Source organism: Leptopilina boulardi, unplaced genomic scaffold, assembly GCF_019393585.1.
Source record: "Leptopilina boulardi isolate dan_hultmark-lab unplaced genomic scaffold, ZJU_Lbou_2.1 LbouV2_265, whole genome shotgun sequence".
In the NCBI taxonomy this organism is placed as follows: Eukaryota; Metazoa; Arthropoda; class Insecta; order Hymenoptera; family Figitidae; genus Leptopilina; species Leptopilina boulardi.
The window spans coordinates 85,595-102,626 of NW_026137824.1; the positions used below are offsets into that span (position 1 = coordinate 85,595).

Consider the following 17,032-nt stretch of genomic DNA (forward strand, 5'->3'; position numbering starts at 1 on the left):
ATGTTGATCTTTAATTTTAGTTCTGGAAAATGTGTGTAGAAGCATTTGTAGATGTCGCTGTTTTTCAAAGGAAAATGACACGTGGAAATTCTATTTGACAGCTGTCAGTAGTGTTTGTTTCCCAAACTGTATAATTACTTTAACAATTTTGCATTTAGTGATTAAAAAAAAGGCATTAAATATTAATTTATTATACATTGTTGACTCTAATGGCATGAGAGAGAGAAATTTTAATTATCTGCTTCTAAGGTTCATGTCAACCATTAAAAAAAAAAAAAAATGATCATTTTTTCTTTATAAAATGAGCGACTAGAAAATTGGAAAATAAACACAATTATGGGAAAAACAACACGTGTTGTGGTTTGTGGAATGAAAGGTGTAGGCAAAACTGCTCTTTTGGAGCAACTCATTTACGGAAATGTAACTTCAAAAACTGTAAGTTTATATAGGTTATGTTTCTCGTAATTTATTTAAATTCTATACTTTTTATAATTTTCTACTTTTGTTTTTTAAATTTTACAGTATCAATTATTATCAGCAAAAAAAACATTTGTACAATGTAATTTCTGTTTAATAATATTTAATTTTTTAATAAATTTTCTTTTATAATATTAAACGTCGGTGAAGTTCACAACGTTTATGATATCAATGATTGAGAAGAGAAATTATTTTTCTATGCAAATTATTTATTTATTAAAAAAATTTTTTGCAACGTTTCTTGATCAATTATTATTTGAAAAAAAAATTGTAGGCAAAAAATATTTTTTTTTTTTCAATCGTTGATCGTAATATTAATTTATACTCTAGAATATTTTTTCCCAATTATTTTAGTCTATTAAATTAAAAAAAAATTTATTTTATAATTATTTCAAATTAAATATAGTAATTTTAATTGAAATAATAAAAACTATATTTAATTATTTCACATCGATATTAATAATTCCATATATATATATATAGGAAATACATCCGACAATTGAGGATATTTATGTGGCAAATATTGAATCGGATCGTGGAACAAAGGAAAAAGTACGATTTTACGATACAGCTGGATTAGAACCAATGCACAATAATACAAATAATCAACAATTACCAAGGCATTATCTTGGTTTTGCCGATGGTTATATTTTAGTTTATGACACAACAAAACCCGAGTCACTCGATGTTTTGTTACCATTAAAAAAGGATATTGACAAAAATAAAGACAAAAAGGAAATAACAATAATTGTCATTGGCAATAAAACAAGAAATGAACCTGAAATGCAAACATTAGAAAATACAGCGAATAAAGCAATAAATTGGTGTACACGTGAAAAAGTGCGACATTTTGAAGTTAATATTATTGATAGAACAAGTTTATATGAGGCATTTATTTATTTATCATCGCGATTAAATCCACCATTAAATAAAAGTACATTTCCCCAATTAAGTATGGGACGAAAAAATACACGAACCGAAACCACTTGATGGTTTATTGGTGATTTGATATATTTTTTATTCCCATGGAGACCGAATCTCAAGTTTTAATTTTTTTTTTTTTTTTACATAAATTTTCAAAATATTTTTTATTGTTTACAAATAATTACGCTTTCTATTTTTTTTTCGCGGTAATTTTTTTTTTTATCGTTTTTTCTTTCAATTGTTTCTCTTTAGATCTTTTTTTTCTATATTAAAAAAAATATTTTAAAAATAATCTATCGTAAATGATAAGAAATAATTTTTAATAAGTGTACTTAATTTTTTTTTCTCGGAAATAATAAAAATTTTCAAGCATTTATTGATAATCCGTTATCACAGATTGTCAATATCTTTTCATGTTTTTTCGATTTAGTTAACTTTTTCTTTTTTTTTTGATGAATTGTTACTTTTTCAACTTCTTGTAATCAAAAATATGGAAATTTAACAAAAAAAAAATTGTTTTTTTCTTTGGTCTATTTTCAGAAATATTTTGATTACAGTAGAAGTAAAAAGACGATTTAATATTAAAAAAAAAAAAAAAATTAACTTTTTTTTTGAAAAGAAAAGGTATGTGCTGTGATGCCTGTAATAAAATTACTGATTATCGATTAAAAATTAATTATTATTTTTAACAATTAACTAATTATTAATGATATTAATAATTTTTTAATTTATATATTTTATTACCTCTGTTTAGGCATTTTTTATATATATAATATATTTATATTCTCTGCAAATACGTTCCTTTTGTGTACTTAATAATGTTGATATTTATTATAAACATATAATGTTATATTCATTTTACATGAAAATTTATATATACATAAAATTTTTATATTTTATTTATATAGAAATTTAGTTTTTATAAAAAAAAAATTTCCTTATCCGATAAATGATACTATTTATCATTAAAATTTGTTGCATATTATTAATTAGTATATATTGACATCGAGGAATTAAAAAAAAAAAATGAAATCAATACGTTATTGAAAATAATATTTTATTACAAAAAAAATTTCATTTTTAATTTATATAAATTAATATTTCACTGTGATTGACTTTGGTATATGAAGTTTTTTTTTCAAATTACAAGTTAATAATAATAATAGTTATAAGCCACAACATGACATGCATTTTTTTGTTTTATATTCTACATTTTAAATTAAATTATAATATCTTTTATTTTACACTGTATAAAAAGAAACAAAAAAAAAAAAAAATGTCAAAAATAAAGTAATTTTTTGAAAAAAAATAAATTCTTTTATTTACCATTCAATAGACTTTGCGAGTCTTCGTAAATGAATTATAGTTTCAAAGATATAGTCCCAGAGTTTTGTGCTTATTCCAAAACCTAAAATTAAAAACAAATTTTTTTTTTTAATAAAAATAATTTTTTATAAATATAAGTAATTATTTTATTATTTTTTTATCACGATTAGAAAATTATAAATGTGTTTAGCAATTATTATTATTATTTGTTATTTTTCAGTACATATATAGGTACTTTAAAAATAATAGTGCAATATAAAAATTGTAAAAATAAAAAAAAAAGAAATTATTAAAATTTATTTTCCATTTATTCTCAGTTATTAATTTATTTTTATGTAAATTTAATTTCACTCAGTTTAAAAAAAAATGTTTTTTATTTATATTCTTTAAATATTTTTCTTATTTTAAAAAAAAATAATTTTAAACTACTTTGGATAAATTATAAACGATTGTTGTAATAAATTATCAAAAATAAAATATTTTAAATTCTAATTAAATTTTGTTTTAAAAATAAGACTTTGTTTATTTGCGTTTTTTTTTTGTTTAAAATAATTAAATTTATTAAATAGAATTAATAACATTTAATTACCGATATCATGGTGTGAAAAATGATGATAATTATGATAACGTTTCATATCATAGAGATAAGTATCAGCCTTGGGAGAACCATGATGCAAATAATAGTGCATTAAATCGTAACATAAATATCCTGAAATGTAAAATTCAAAATTATTTATTGAATTTAATAATTAATATTATTAATACTATTTCATTTAAATTTAATAATATAATCATCAATATATTATATATTATCATTTCTTATCAATTTTAATAATAATAATAATAATAATAAAAATAATGATAATAATGTTCTTTTTTAAACAAACCTGTTAATGCACCCGATAATACAAAATGCATAAATAATTGAGGGAATAATAATTTATACAAATTAAATAAAATAAATGCAATTATTGCAGCAGGTAAAGGTGGAAAAACCAGTCTTTGATTATCGAAAGGTGCCTGAAAAAATAATTTTATTATAATAGCCACTTAGAATTTGACAAAAACACAAATATGATATAAATAAATTAAAAAAATTAATAATTAAAAAAAAAATTTTTTTTAATTATTTTTGTGGTAATTTAATAAATTAAATAAAACTTTACAAATACATTTAGAAAATTTAAGAAATAACAAAAAAATATTTTAAAAGTATTAAAAAAAAAAAAATACCTTGTGATGAACTCCATGTAAAATAAAATGCAGAGTAATGAGAAATTTGGAATTCGATGGTGGTTTCATGTGAAATAATTTTCGATGTAAACTATATTCAAGAAAGGTCCACAACAAAATTCCACAGGAAAAGGCAATAAAAATTTTAGGCAAAAAATAAACTGAAAAAAAAAATGAAAAAGATTTTTTATTGTATTTCTTTTTTTTTACATTTATTTTATATTTATTTATTATTTATTTTATTTTACAAAATAAAATTATGTAAAAAAATTTACATTATAAGTTATATTGAATGCAAAAAAACAAAAAATATATATTTTTTTAATTTAGTTTGAATAAAAATTTAATTAAAATTTTTCCAATGAATTTAAAATTTATAATTTTAAAAAGATATTAAAAAAAAAAATAACATTTAAAAATAATCAATTTTTTCTTACTGAAATGACCTGAAGTATTTGTCAAGCATCCGAGATAAAAATAATAGAGTGATATTGGTATCCATACGATTGGTACAATAAACCAAGGGGTGACTGTAATACTTTCCAAAAAATTTGAGCGAAAAAGACGAATTGATCGATTTACTGGTAGATTCACCCATTTCCAATAATTTTCAGCCAGTGAACCCACTTGATATAAAATTGGTGAATTCCAATCAATAAGCCTCTGAAATGAGAAAAAGTTTTCATAAATAATAATAATAAATATTAAAGAAATAATATAGAGAAAAAAATTGGAATTTTTAAATTTGAATTAATATTCCGCCAATGAAATTCGAATCTATATATGCGCAGTTTGTATACAATTCTTTACATCAAATTAACAATTATTTTCTAAAAATATTAAATTTCACGAAAATTCGTTTCATGAATTTATGAATTTTTTTATAAAAAGTTTTTGCTTTCAATAATTTAATGTTTAATTTTATTAGTTAAATTAATTATTTTAAAATGTGCCTTTTATTTGTATTATCAGTCATTCATTTGATATTAGTGGTTTAAGGGTATGTCCAATATGTGAAATGTAAACAAACCATGCACATTTTTTCGCACTTCTCATTTGTGTAGAAAATAAAAATTTGTCGTTTTCTTTGTGAAAATGGTAAATTTATATATTAGACTAGATAACTATACTATATTGAACTAATTATGTGAACAAATAAGTATAATTATAATGAAATGAAAAGTACACTGAAATATCAATTTTTTCAAGGTTACGAAAAATTTAAGCATTCGAGTTTATCTGAGGCGCGGACGTTGAGGACCAAGGTGGGAGAAAGTGAAAGAAGGGGTAAAATTTCAGAATTTTACCCTTTCCAAGATGTGACCGTCCAATGGCTCAACTCTTTCTCTCACCTAGGTGCTCAACGTCCGTGCCTCAGATTTACTCAAATGGTTTTTTTTTCGTTTTAAGAAGGTTTGTTATTATATTTTATAATTAGTACATTTAATAAAAAGAAAAATAATAATTAATAATGTAAATAAATTTCAGGTACACAGTTCTTCTAAAAGTATCAAATTGAGACCACAAATTGCAACAAATCTTTGCAACGTTTTGATGCACATAAGTTATATCAAAAAGAGATCGTTTTGTGTATCATTTTTAGAAATGATACACGAAACGGTCTCATTTTTTGATGCAAAAAATTTAATCAATTTATATCAATCATGGCCGAATTGAATCGACTCAAAATTAAACGAATTTTTTTCAGATATTTTGGTAATAGTACATTTGCGGAGACCATTTCACTATTTAATTTGAAAATGAAAATAACAGAAAATCAAAGACAATGTGCAATTCGATAATTAAAAAGTGACAGCTTATAAACATAACCTAAAATGCATGAGAAAAAATTTGTCAATAAAATCAATATAGCCGAGCTTTTTAGAAGGTAGATGGCAGCACTCATCTATTTTCTTTCTTTAAATTTTTTCTGAATCGTTTTTATAAAAAGCAAAACTGCCATCTACCTTCTAAAAAGCTCGGCTATTGGCGATTCAAACAGCTACACTAGCGCCACAGTTGAACTAACTTAGGCGTGACTCGCTCTAAAGCAGTCTCTGTTGTGACAGTTTATTTCAAATTATTTAATTATTCTGATATTTTTATTGCGTTTGTAAAATAATTTTTAAGCGTTAAATAAAAAAAAATAATTTTAAACACATGGAGTGCTACAGAGCGAGTCACGCCTAAGTTAGTTCAACTGTGGCGCTAGTGTAGCTGTTTGAATCGCCAATAAAAATTTTAATCATCGTCATGTTGTAAAATTTAAATACTTTTTTAACTTGAAATTTTGTTATAAAATATTGATTTCTGTATCTAAAACTAAATTAAAACTTTTAATAAATGTTAAATGAACTTAATTATTTTTCAATATTGAAATTATTATTATTATCAATTTGGACAAAACATCAATGAAGATTCAATATTGTAGTAATTTAAAAAAAAAATGAATACAGCAAAAAAAAAATAATTTCTTTTATTTATTTAAACGTTTAGAACTTTAGGTGCGCCTTTTCTGAGAATTCTCGATAAAATGATAAGCAATATCTTGTGTATAATTTTTAAGTTTGCAAGATATGATTTTTTTGTGTCTACAATTTATTTAAATTATTAAATATTATGATTTTCAATAATGTACAAATTATGATTGAATATAATGAATTAAATAATAAAATATAATATTTGTTGTATATTTTATATCAAATTAAATTTTTCATTTTATTTATATAAATTTATATATTTGTAAATTATGTTTTTATAAATTGAAAATCAATATTTCAATTTCTTTTATTGAATTCAAATTGGTGTCGTGTAATTTTCTTTTTTTTTTATTACATATACGAGAACATCGAAATTTAAGCAGGTGATACTTTTTTTTTTATAATATATGTATACAACGTGTCTAACTTAGTGAAACAAAGTAAACTTTTCCCCATTAATTATTTATGATACTTGTCCGTGAAAATGGGAGGAACTTTACACTTAAATCGTGTCACATATAACACATATATATTCATAAATAAATATTTCATCTATTTATGAATTAAAACTATTTTATATTTAATTAAATTATTTGATAAAAACTTTTAATTGAAAATCAATTTTGATGTTTTATCAAAATTAAATGTTTTTTTTTTTATTTAACAAACTAATAAATAATAAAAAGAATTCTTTTTTTTAAATATAATAATAAATAACAAAGAAATTTTAGTATAACAATATTATTTAATGTAATTATTATTTATTAATTAAGCTTCAGGCCTTTCGGCCCAGAAGTGAACTTGGTTTAATACAAAATTACAAAAATATATACAATATTATTTAATGAATAATTAAAAAAAAAATGATGTTCACAATATTTACGTTCAATGATTTAAAAGAAAAAAAAATGTTTTTTTTTTGTTTGTTGCATATGAGCCTCTGGAAAGTAAAACCACACATAAAATTTTGACTCCCATTGAATTATAGCATGGCGGTCAAAAATTTTATGTGTGGTTTTACTTTCCAGAGGCTCATATCATTTTTTGATAATTTAAAAAAAAAAATTTTTTTTTTTTAATTAACAATTTCTAAAAGAAAAATATAATATTAATTTTTTGATTGAACAAATTTTTGCATAAATGTTGATTCATAAATGATAAATTGATAAATGATTCATAAATGTTGTGAACATTACCGAAGTAAATTTATTAAATTATTAATTCTTTTTCTATATAGATATTTATCGTCTTAATTAATAATAATAAGATTAAAAAAAATATTGTGAAACATTTTTTAAAAATTTTTTTTCGTTGAAATTAATAAAATTTACCTCAATACTGTCATAGTCGTCTCTATTTTCTTTGACGAATTCTTGAAAAATATGTAGAGCAGCTTCAGAATGTGGATTTTGAATTAAAACATCGTCGAGGCTTAATCCTTTGAATGGTTGTAAAATTTTACTACCACCAGGATGTTTTTTTAAAAAATCACTAATCTCATAATTTTTACCACGATATTTCACTAAAAATTCATTGTTCCCATTCACTGAGTTATTTTCATTATCACTATCATTTATTTTCATTTCCAATAATTTTTTATTGTTATTTTCAAAATTTTTCAATCTCTCAGTCATAACTTGTTAAAATTTTTTGCCAGTTTTCAATTAATATAATAACAAAACGTGATTATTATTTCTCTTATAGACTCGTGCAAAGTGTTTGATTTATCGTGTGAAAATCTATATTAGTTCCGAACAAGCAAACTATATATCACATAAGATGTAACAGATATGATGTAACAAACTGTAAAAGAATTATTTTACTTAACAATATAATATGCTTATCATTTATGAAAAATATTTATTATAATTTTTAGTTACAATAGTGAATATCGAGAAATAATTTTTTAATTAATTTACTTTATTTGTCATTAAATATTGCAATTTTTTTTTGTTCAAATTTTTTTGAAACTAATTTTACTTTCGTGATTTTCTATTAAAAAAAAAAAAAAAAAAAAAAAATTATATTGAAAAATTCTATTATTACGATGTGGTTAGGTGTTAGGTTTATACACCTCTACCCTCGTGTAACGAACGTTTACTAACAAAATTCGTAAAACTAAAGTATAAATCCATCCCTCCTTTCTTTTTGTATATACAAATTAATTTTTATATATATAGGGGGTAGACAAAATTTTCGATTTTCGGAATAATTATTTGAAAAATGAAAAATACTATATAATATGGAAATATGAAAAAAGTTTTTTTTCTATTTTTGTAATTATGTTATTTATTTTTTTTTTTTTTTACTTTAAAGCCATATGTGTAATTCTAAAATTGTTCAACGTTTAAAGATTAACAGTAAAAAACATTTTTTATTTTATTAAAATAATCGAATATTTACATATCAAATAATTATTTATTCATATTACATAATTATTATTAATAATAACAATAATAATAAAACTCTATTATTATTATTATTATTATTATTTATATAATATTAGTGAGTAAATAAAAAAAAATAAAATAAATACTTAATAATTATTATTTTGAGTCAATTAAATTCCTATTTGTTCTAAATACAGAAATTATTTGTTCAAATACAATTTATTTAATTCAAATAAAAATTATTTGGTTAAAGTATGTAAATATTTGTTTTACAATAGCGTTAAGTAATCGATTATATCAATTAAATAAAATTTTTTTTAGTATATTGAAAATTGATTTCAAAGAAATACATTTTTTTAATTTTAATTTAATTTTAATTTAAAGTTGAACCAATAATTTTAATGAGATATAAAAAATTTCTAATAATATAAAAAATTTTTTAAATTATATATTTTTGTATAATTCATCCAGAGAACTTCTAAAAACAAACTGAATTTTAATTTTCTAAATTAATAAAATTAATAAAATATAAATATATATAAAATATAATTTTCTACAAAAAAAAAAGAAAAAAAATTTTTTTTTAATTTTTATGAAATATTTTAAGATTTAGGAAAAAATAGTTTTTTTTTTGCAAATTTTTCTTTAAAATCTCATAACTTCTATAATTATTTTTAAGTAATTTAGTTTGTTGAAGACTTAAATTTTTCAGTTTTTTTAAATACTTTTTTTGGAAAATATATCATTAAAACCAATACATAAATGTTGAAAAACAATAGGAATAATTAAATTATTTTAATTATTAGTTATTTAATTATAGTTCTTTATTAGATCAAATTTTTGAATTTTTAACACTATGTTTTCTAAAAAATAGTAAAAAGTAAAGAATGACATCTTGTAGAAGAATTGTTTTTTTTCCGAAATAATCTTTGTTTTTTAAATCGTTGATTATGATTTAAGGGAAGAAACCACTGTTCGTTGTTATTATAGGCAACAATTTTTTTTCCTGACATTATTTAAAATTTTTAAATATTTTACGTTTTAAAAATTAAAAAAAATATATACCTATATATTTTGAACCATTTTAGAAATTTTATTATTTTGAACAAATTCTGAAATCCATACGATTAATTGTTCAAAGTTATAAAAAAAGTTTAAAAAAAAATTGTCAATAAAAAATATTAAAAATTGAGAAAGAAGTTAAATTTTTAAAAAAATTAATAATGAATGTAATGAAATTACAATTAATCAAAAATGTTCATTATATATGTAAAGTTGTCAATTTTTTTCGACTTTTTTTGTTTTTCGTTACTGTAGTAAATTTTTCAAATTTTTTGGCAAAATAATTATTTCGTTCATCTCTTATAGAAAAAATCAATTGAACACACGATTCAGAACGATTGACTTGAGTACAAAAATTTTTTAATCGTTTTGAATTGTTTTCAATTGGAGTATATATATTTTCAATTGATTCGAATTGTTTTCAATCGTGTAAAATAAGTTATACTTTTTTAATTGTTTTTAATCGGGTGCCATCGGGAGAACGATATACGCACATGCGCAAACAGTTAATAATAAGAATAAGAAAAGTGTTGAATCAAACAGGAAAGATGTTTTGTAATATATAGTTTGTTCTGTTCATGCGTATGTGTCAAATATTTAAAATCTAAAGTAAAATTCCTAGTGATATGGATAATGTCAATATGTTTACTTATCCTAGCTATATATGAAAAAATTAAGTATGACAACCTTTGAGTTGTTAGTATATAACCTCAAAAAAATAAAAATAAATAAATGGGTACGTAAAAAAATACATGTAAACAGAAATTAAATAAATAATTAGGTACATATAAAAATAAATATAAGAAAAAATTCTATTTCTTACATTTTAAAATAATTTCAGTTTTTCATTTTTTTTTTTTAGAACAAATTTTTAGTTTTTCTAAACTTTGGGTGTCCAGCAGCTTTTCAAAAAAATTTAACAAAAAAATTATAGTGACATTGCACTGGAGAATCAATTACTTGGACTGAAAATCATTGAAATGTTACTGATTCAAATAGCTATAGAATTTAGCGACTGATTTGAGATCAGTGAATTTTTCACTGATTCAAATTTAGAGAGTACCCTATCAATTTTTTCTAAAAATTTCAAATTAAAATTCTTTACAAACTTATTTAGTACTAGAAACGGACGTTAAACCCGTTACATTTGTATAAAGTTATTCATTCATTAAAATATTTTCAAAATTTTCAATTAAAAATCACCTGAATTTTAATTATTTCTACGAATCTTATAATTATTGTAGATCTTCCAATAATCGATTATTTAAAAAAAATATTCAATATTGACTGAAATTAAAAATAAATTTCAGCAATTAATGAAAATTTCAATTTAAAACAAAACTTAATGTCAAAATTTATTTTTTAAACATTTTTTCGATAAATTACAAACATTTCGTCTTGTGCAGCTTCATTCAAAGATAAATTAAAAAATAACTTTTAATTAATTTTTGACAAAATATATGATTTTCTTCTGTGGTGCATGGAATACAATCTATAGAACACGATTGAAAACGATTGAATATAATAAGAAAGTCAATCGTCTTCAATTGTAAGAACACGATTAAGAAACACAATTGGGGACAATAGAAATTTCTTTCCTATTGTTTTCAATCGATTTTTTCTAGAAGGGATTTGAACGAACAGTAATAAAGTCGAAAAAATAATGTAATATAGACCCTAAAACAGAGAATTTAAAAAGGTTAAATATTTCACTGGTACCTCCGGCCCTTAAGGCCAGGTGGGATTCGTCAAATGTAAACAAACATGAAAATGTACGTCGTAATTATTGACAGCGACAGCCTTTTTTTTAAGAGCATTTGAACCTTCGTGACGTCACAAATCATGGCGCATGACACGCAAACTTCTCAGGTATGTGAAAAGCACAATTTTGAATATTTTTTAAAAAAACCTTTTGGAAAATGTTCAGAATAACATAGACTCTGTCTGTTATGTGCGGAAAATTCAAAATTTTGCGTTTAAAACGTTTTTTAAACAATGTTAAGGTCACAAATCATGGCGCATGACACGCAAACTTCTCAGGTATGTGAAAAGCACAATTTTGAATATTTTTTAAAAAAACCTTTTGGAAAATGTTCAGAATAACATAGACTATGTCTGTTATGTGCGAAAAATTCAAAATTTTGCGTTTAAAACGTTTTTTAAACAATGCCTACATATAAGCAATTCGTGTATTTTTCCTTACTTGTGACAACCAACTTAAACATTGTTTAAAAAACGTTTTATACGCAAAATTTTGAATTTTTCGCACATAACAGACATAGTCTATGTTTCTCTGAACATTTTCCAAAAGGTTTTTTTAAAAAATATTCAAAATTGTGTTTTTCACATACCTGAGAAGTTTGCGTGTCATGCGCCATGATTTGTGACCTTAACATTGTTTAAAAAACGTTTTAAACGCAAAATTTTGAATTTTCCGCACATAACAGACAGAGTCTATGTTATTCTGAACATTTTCCAAAAGGTTTTTTTAAAAAATATTCAAAATTGTGCTTTTCACATACCTGAGAAGTTTGCGTGTCATGCGCCATGATTTGTGACGTCACGAAGGTTCAAATGCTCTTAATAGAAAATAAAAATTGTTCTTTCTCTATGTGAAAATGGAAAATTCATATATAAAACTACAGCCTGACACTGTATTTGACTAATAATATGAATAATATTAATAATTATAATAAAATGAAAATTACACTGAAACAACAATTTTCTCAAGATTACGAAAAAAAACCATTTGACTGAGGCACGGACGTTGTGAACCTAGGTGGGAGAAATAGTGTAGGGAGGGGGTAAAAGACCTAGTCTCTGTCCTCTGGTTGGGGTATAATTACAGAATTTTACCCTTTCCAAGATGTGACCGTCCAATCGCTCAACACTTTCTTCCACCTAGGTTCACAACGTCCGTGCCTCAGATATACTCAAATGGTTTTTTTTTCGTAATATTGAGAAAATTGTTGTTTCAATGTAATTTTCATTTTATTATAATTATTATAATTATTCATATCATTAGTCAAATACAGTGTCAGGCTGTAGTTTTATATATGAATTTTCCATTTTCACATAGAAAAAGAACAATTTTTATTTTCTATTTAAAAAAAGGCTGTCGCAAATTTGTCAAAAATTACGTATATTTTCATATTTGTTTACATTTGACGAGTTGCACCTGGTCTTAAGTTCAAATTTAAATTTTCAATATAGCAACGTTTTAAAAGAAAATTAGTGTCAAATTTTTTTTCTTTAGAAAAAGAGAAAAATGACTAATGTCAGACCATTATAAATTGAGCACCTGGATATAATAACTCGCACTACTATACGCCTGACTGCAGTAGGTGCTTGAGCTAGTCAAACCTACAAAAAAAAGGATAAGAAAATTCAAAATTTTGATTTTTGAAAAGTACTACCTTATAGGAAATAAAAAGGCGCATCTTTTTTTCCTTTGAAATTTTTTTTTTTATAACGAATAGATATTTTAAATAATAAGTACCAAATTTCGATTCACAAATTTCATTAAGTTTTAAAACATTAATTATCATATCTTTTACAATTGTTAATGGAATTGATTGAAACTTGATATATACTCGCACTTGGGTCTACTGAACACTACAATATAATGAAAATTAAAAAAATCATTAATTATTTAATAATTTTTTAATATAAATAGAGCGACCTATTGGAAATCACGTATTCTTACATTCGTCGACAAAAACTTTGCAGGAAAGTTTAAATTTGAGAGAACATCCAATGAGACATTTGTTTATTACTGTATAAGGAAATATTATGGAAAATTTTAAGTCGATTTATTAAAAACTTTATAAAAATATTAAAGTTTTAAGAAAGCGCGTGCAACACACTAGCGCGTCACCCGCGGCTCTCTGTGCATGCATATATATATATATATATATGTATTACAAATGTAATATTTAATTTAATTATATTACTAAATTAATTTTACTTGACAATAAAAATAATAATAAATAATAATAAAATTATATTTAAATTATAATATGATATTTTATCGTCGAATATCAAAAATTAAAAAAATAGTAAAATAGTAGTGAAAACATTTTTTAAATAAATTTTTGTTATATTTTAATTAAATACCTTTGCTTATTGGTACATCATGTAAAAAAGATTTTAATTATTTCAATTAAAAGCTTGAATTTTATTTCAAACATTCCTCAACACTGAAATGCTTCACATATAATAAAAACTATCTTATAATCACAAAAATTCTGTATTGTAAAACCCGTTTTTACGTAAAACTATTTATTTTTCTACATATATATATATATATATGTAAAATGATTAAAAAACACTAAATGTTTAACCATTTGAAAAATTAAAATAATAATTGCCTGCAAATTTATGCAACATATTTTCGTCTTCTTAAAAATTTAATTCTATATTCTTTAACAATATAATTAAAAAAAAAAATAATTTTTAATTTAAACGAAATTTTATGGCAATAAAAGAAAATTTAATTATTTCAATTGATATTAATTTTTTAAAAATTGACGGAACTTTATTTTTTCAATATTCTTATAAAAGTCGATGGACTTGAAATGCTTAAAATTTGAAATTCTATTTTAATGTAAATACAAAATCATTATTCGTTGATGAATGCGTTTCTAATGAGCGGGTTATCAGTTGCGAACGTTGAAAGAAACCTATTAAATAAAAAGTGAAATGCTAATCGTTAAATGGTTAAAAAAAAGGGTTTAATAAAAAAATAGTTAAATACATTTTTTTTGTCACGAAAAGGGAATAATTACATAAACCAAGCTCAATCAATTTTTAAGAAAATTTTTAAGTTCGTCCGCCATATTGGATCCGTCATTTTGAATTTTAAAAATCGGACTTCATATTCTTATTCAGCGACCCTAAAAACCTTTCTTCACCAAGTTTAATGAAAATCCGTTAAAATTTGTTAGTTATTTAAGTTTTTACATTACTACTTTTTGAATGGTTGATTTTTCAACTTTTATGTTACAATACCATTCAATTGATTCAACTACATATCATACATCTACTACAAATTTTCAAATTTTTTCATCCCTTAATACAGTAATATACTTAAGGAAACTTTTTTCTTAAAACTTTCTTAGAAACTATGCTGTCTCCATTTACCCCAAATTTTATGAAATTTTCTAAATTTTGGGGTAATTGGGGACAGTCAGTTTCATGCGTTTAAAGCTTATTCAAATTTCTTTCTGATCCGTAAAATTAATCCTGGGAATGTAAATAATAACTTAAAAAAAATAAACCCGCAAATATTATTTTTTAAAAAAAGAAACTTATGTAATTTGTGAAAAATAGTGATTTTGACCTCATTTACCCCAACTGACCCTATATCATTTAATAACGATTTTTTTATTAGAAATCAGTGATATTACTATAGATATTTCACTGTTTACTAATATTTGTTTTTAACTAATTCACTCAGTGAAACAGATGACTGAAAACCAGTGACATTCTATACAATAATCAATTAATATTGAATTATTTATGTATTGACAATTATCATAAAAAATTTAATTTATTAACATCGCTTACCGCAGTCTTCTCTCTTAATTTTGAGTATTGTTTATTTATTTTTATTTAAATTTTAAAGTATTTATGTGTACAATATTTTAAAACTACTGATGCGACAAATATGAACTTTGTAAATGAAAAAGCAAGTTGCAATCTTTTATTTTTAGTACTAAAAATTTTATTACAAATTTACGTTTGTTGATAACTGTCAAGGATTAACGTATATCTAAAAAAAAAGTTGAAATGATTCTACAAAAAAATAGATTCATTTTTTAAAAAAATAAAAATTCACTAATTAAACAATTTGTTTTTTTGAAAATTTTACAATAATAATTATTATTATAATTAAGAAGTTTTTTTTTAAGAATCACAATTTCGAATCATAATGTGCAGTTCAGTAATTATTAATTTCACAGTCCTGCGAAGGTGATGAATCTAAAATATTTCTAGGTGTTACTTGTAGATTTTTTTGTGCTGAAAACGAATCCGCTTCCCTTTTTTATATATAGTTTTAGTAAAAATAAGAAAACTTTATTATCAATTTTAGAATAGTCCTCTCGTTTCGAAAATTTTCTCCTTAAGTTTCCAAATGAAAATAAACAGGACATAATTAATAATAATAAACGTCACAAGGATTTTCAAATTTAGAAAACAAATAAATTTTTTTTAAATTTAAAATGTATTTTTTAAAAATTGCAGCAACCTTTCCAGAAGCTTGTTGAAATTCTCCTGCAACCTTACGTAGCAAGCTTGTACAGCAATCTTTCACGGCAAGCTTGCCGCAATCATTCTTAGTATGCTTGCAGCAATCTTTCATGGCAAGATTGCAGCAACCTTTCCTGGAAAGCTTACAGCAAGCTTTCACGGCAAGCTTGCCCTGGGTGGGACATTTCGCTAGCGCAGACAAGCTTGCAGCAAGCTTGACAAGTTTGCAGGGTAAGCTTGCCGCAAGTTTCCGTGCTATCTGGGCGCAATTAAAGAGGTTTTAGTTTCAATTATGTAAAACAATTACTTATAATAAATAATCGAATATTTAATTTAAAAAAATTTTTAGTTGTTTCAAAAAAATTATTTTATTAATGCAAATAAATATTTATTTGAATCAAAAAACATGCAGTATTGAATGAAATAATTTTCATAATTGATTTAAATAAAAAGCGCACAGTAAACTTGGTTGTATCTTTTGCTATTGCAACGTTTTGATGCACATAAGTTATATCAAAAAGAGATCGTTTTGTGTATCATTTTTAGAAATGATACACGAAACGGTCTCATTTTTTGATGCAAAAAATTTAATCAATTTATATGAATCATGGCCGAATTGAATCGACTCAAAATTAAACGAATTTTTTTCAGATATTTTGGTAATAGTACAATTGCGGAGACCATTTCACTATTTAATTTGAAAATGAAAATAACAGAAAATCAAAGACAATGTGCAATTCGATAATTAAAAAGTGACAGCTTATAAACATAACCTAAAATGCATGAGAAAAAATTTGTCAATAAAATCAATATAGCCGAGCTTTTTAGAAGGTAGATGGCAGTTTTGCTTTTTATAAAAACTATTCAGAAAAAATTTAAAGAAAGAAA

The 17,032-nt window shown here is 22.7% G+C and overlaps 2 protein-coding genes across 4 annotated transcripts; one reads left to right on the forward strand and one right to left on the reverse strand.

The window, feature by feature from the left end:
• The first annotated feature begins 88 nt into the window (after positions 1–88).
• On the forward strand, positions 89–1,770 carry LOC127281092 (NF-kappa-B inhibitor-interacting Ras-like protein). Its single transcript, XM_051304588.1, has 2 exons — positions 89–435; positions 961–1,770. Exons 1-2 carry the CDS (start codon positions 337–339, stop codon positions 1,465–1,467), a joined length of 606 nt encoding a protein of 201 aa, XP_051160545.1. The 5' UTR covers positions 89–336; the 3' UTR covers positions 1,468–1,770.
• A 791-nt stretch (positions 1,771–2,561) lies between these two features.
• Positions 2,562–15,618, reverse strand: LOC127281090 (fatty acid 2-hydroxylase). Of its 3 annotated transcripts, none has more exons than XM_051304585.1 (8): positions 15,461–15,604; positions 13,194–13,255; positions 7,772–8,243; positions 4,398–4,623; positions 3,961–4,121; positions 3,615–3,747; positions 3,317–3,436; positions 2,562–2,809 (listed from the first exon to the last, which is right to left on the reverse strand). In XM_051304585.1, exons 3-8 carry the CDS (start codon positions 8,072–8,074, stop codon positions 2,724–2,726), a joined length of 1,029 nt encoding a protein of 342 aa, XP_051160542.1. In that variant the 5' UTR covers positions 8,075–8,243; positions 13,194–13,255; positions 15,461–15,604; the 3' UTR covers positions 2,562–2,723. The 3 variants fall into 3 exon arrangements, with proteins under 3 accessions (XP_051160542.1, XP_051160543.1, XP_051160541.1); XM_051304586.1 differs by having other exon boundaries at positions 13,177–13,255; XM_051304584.1 differs by lacking the exon at positions 13,194–13,255 and having other exon boundaries at positions 15,461–15,618.
• Between the last annotated feature and the right edge of the window lie 1,414 nt (positions 15,619–17,032).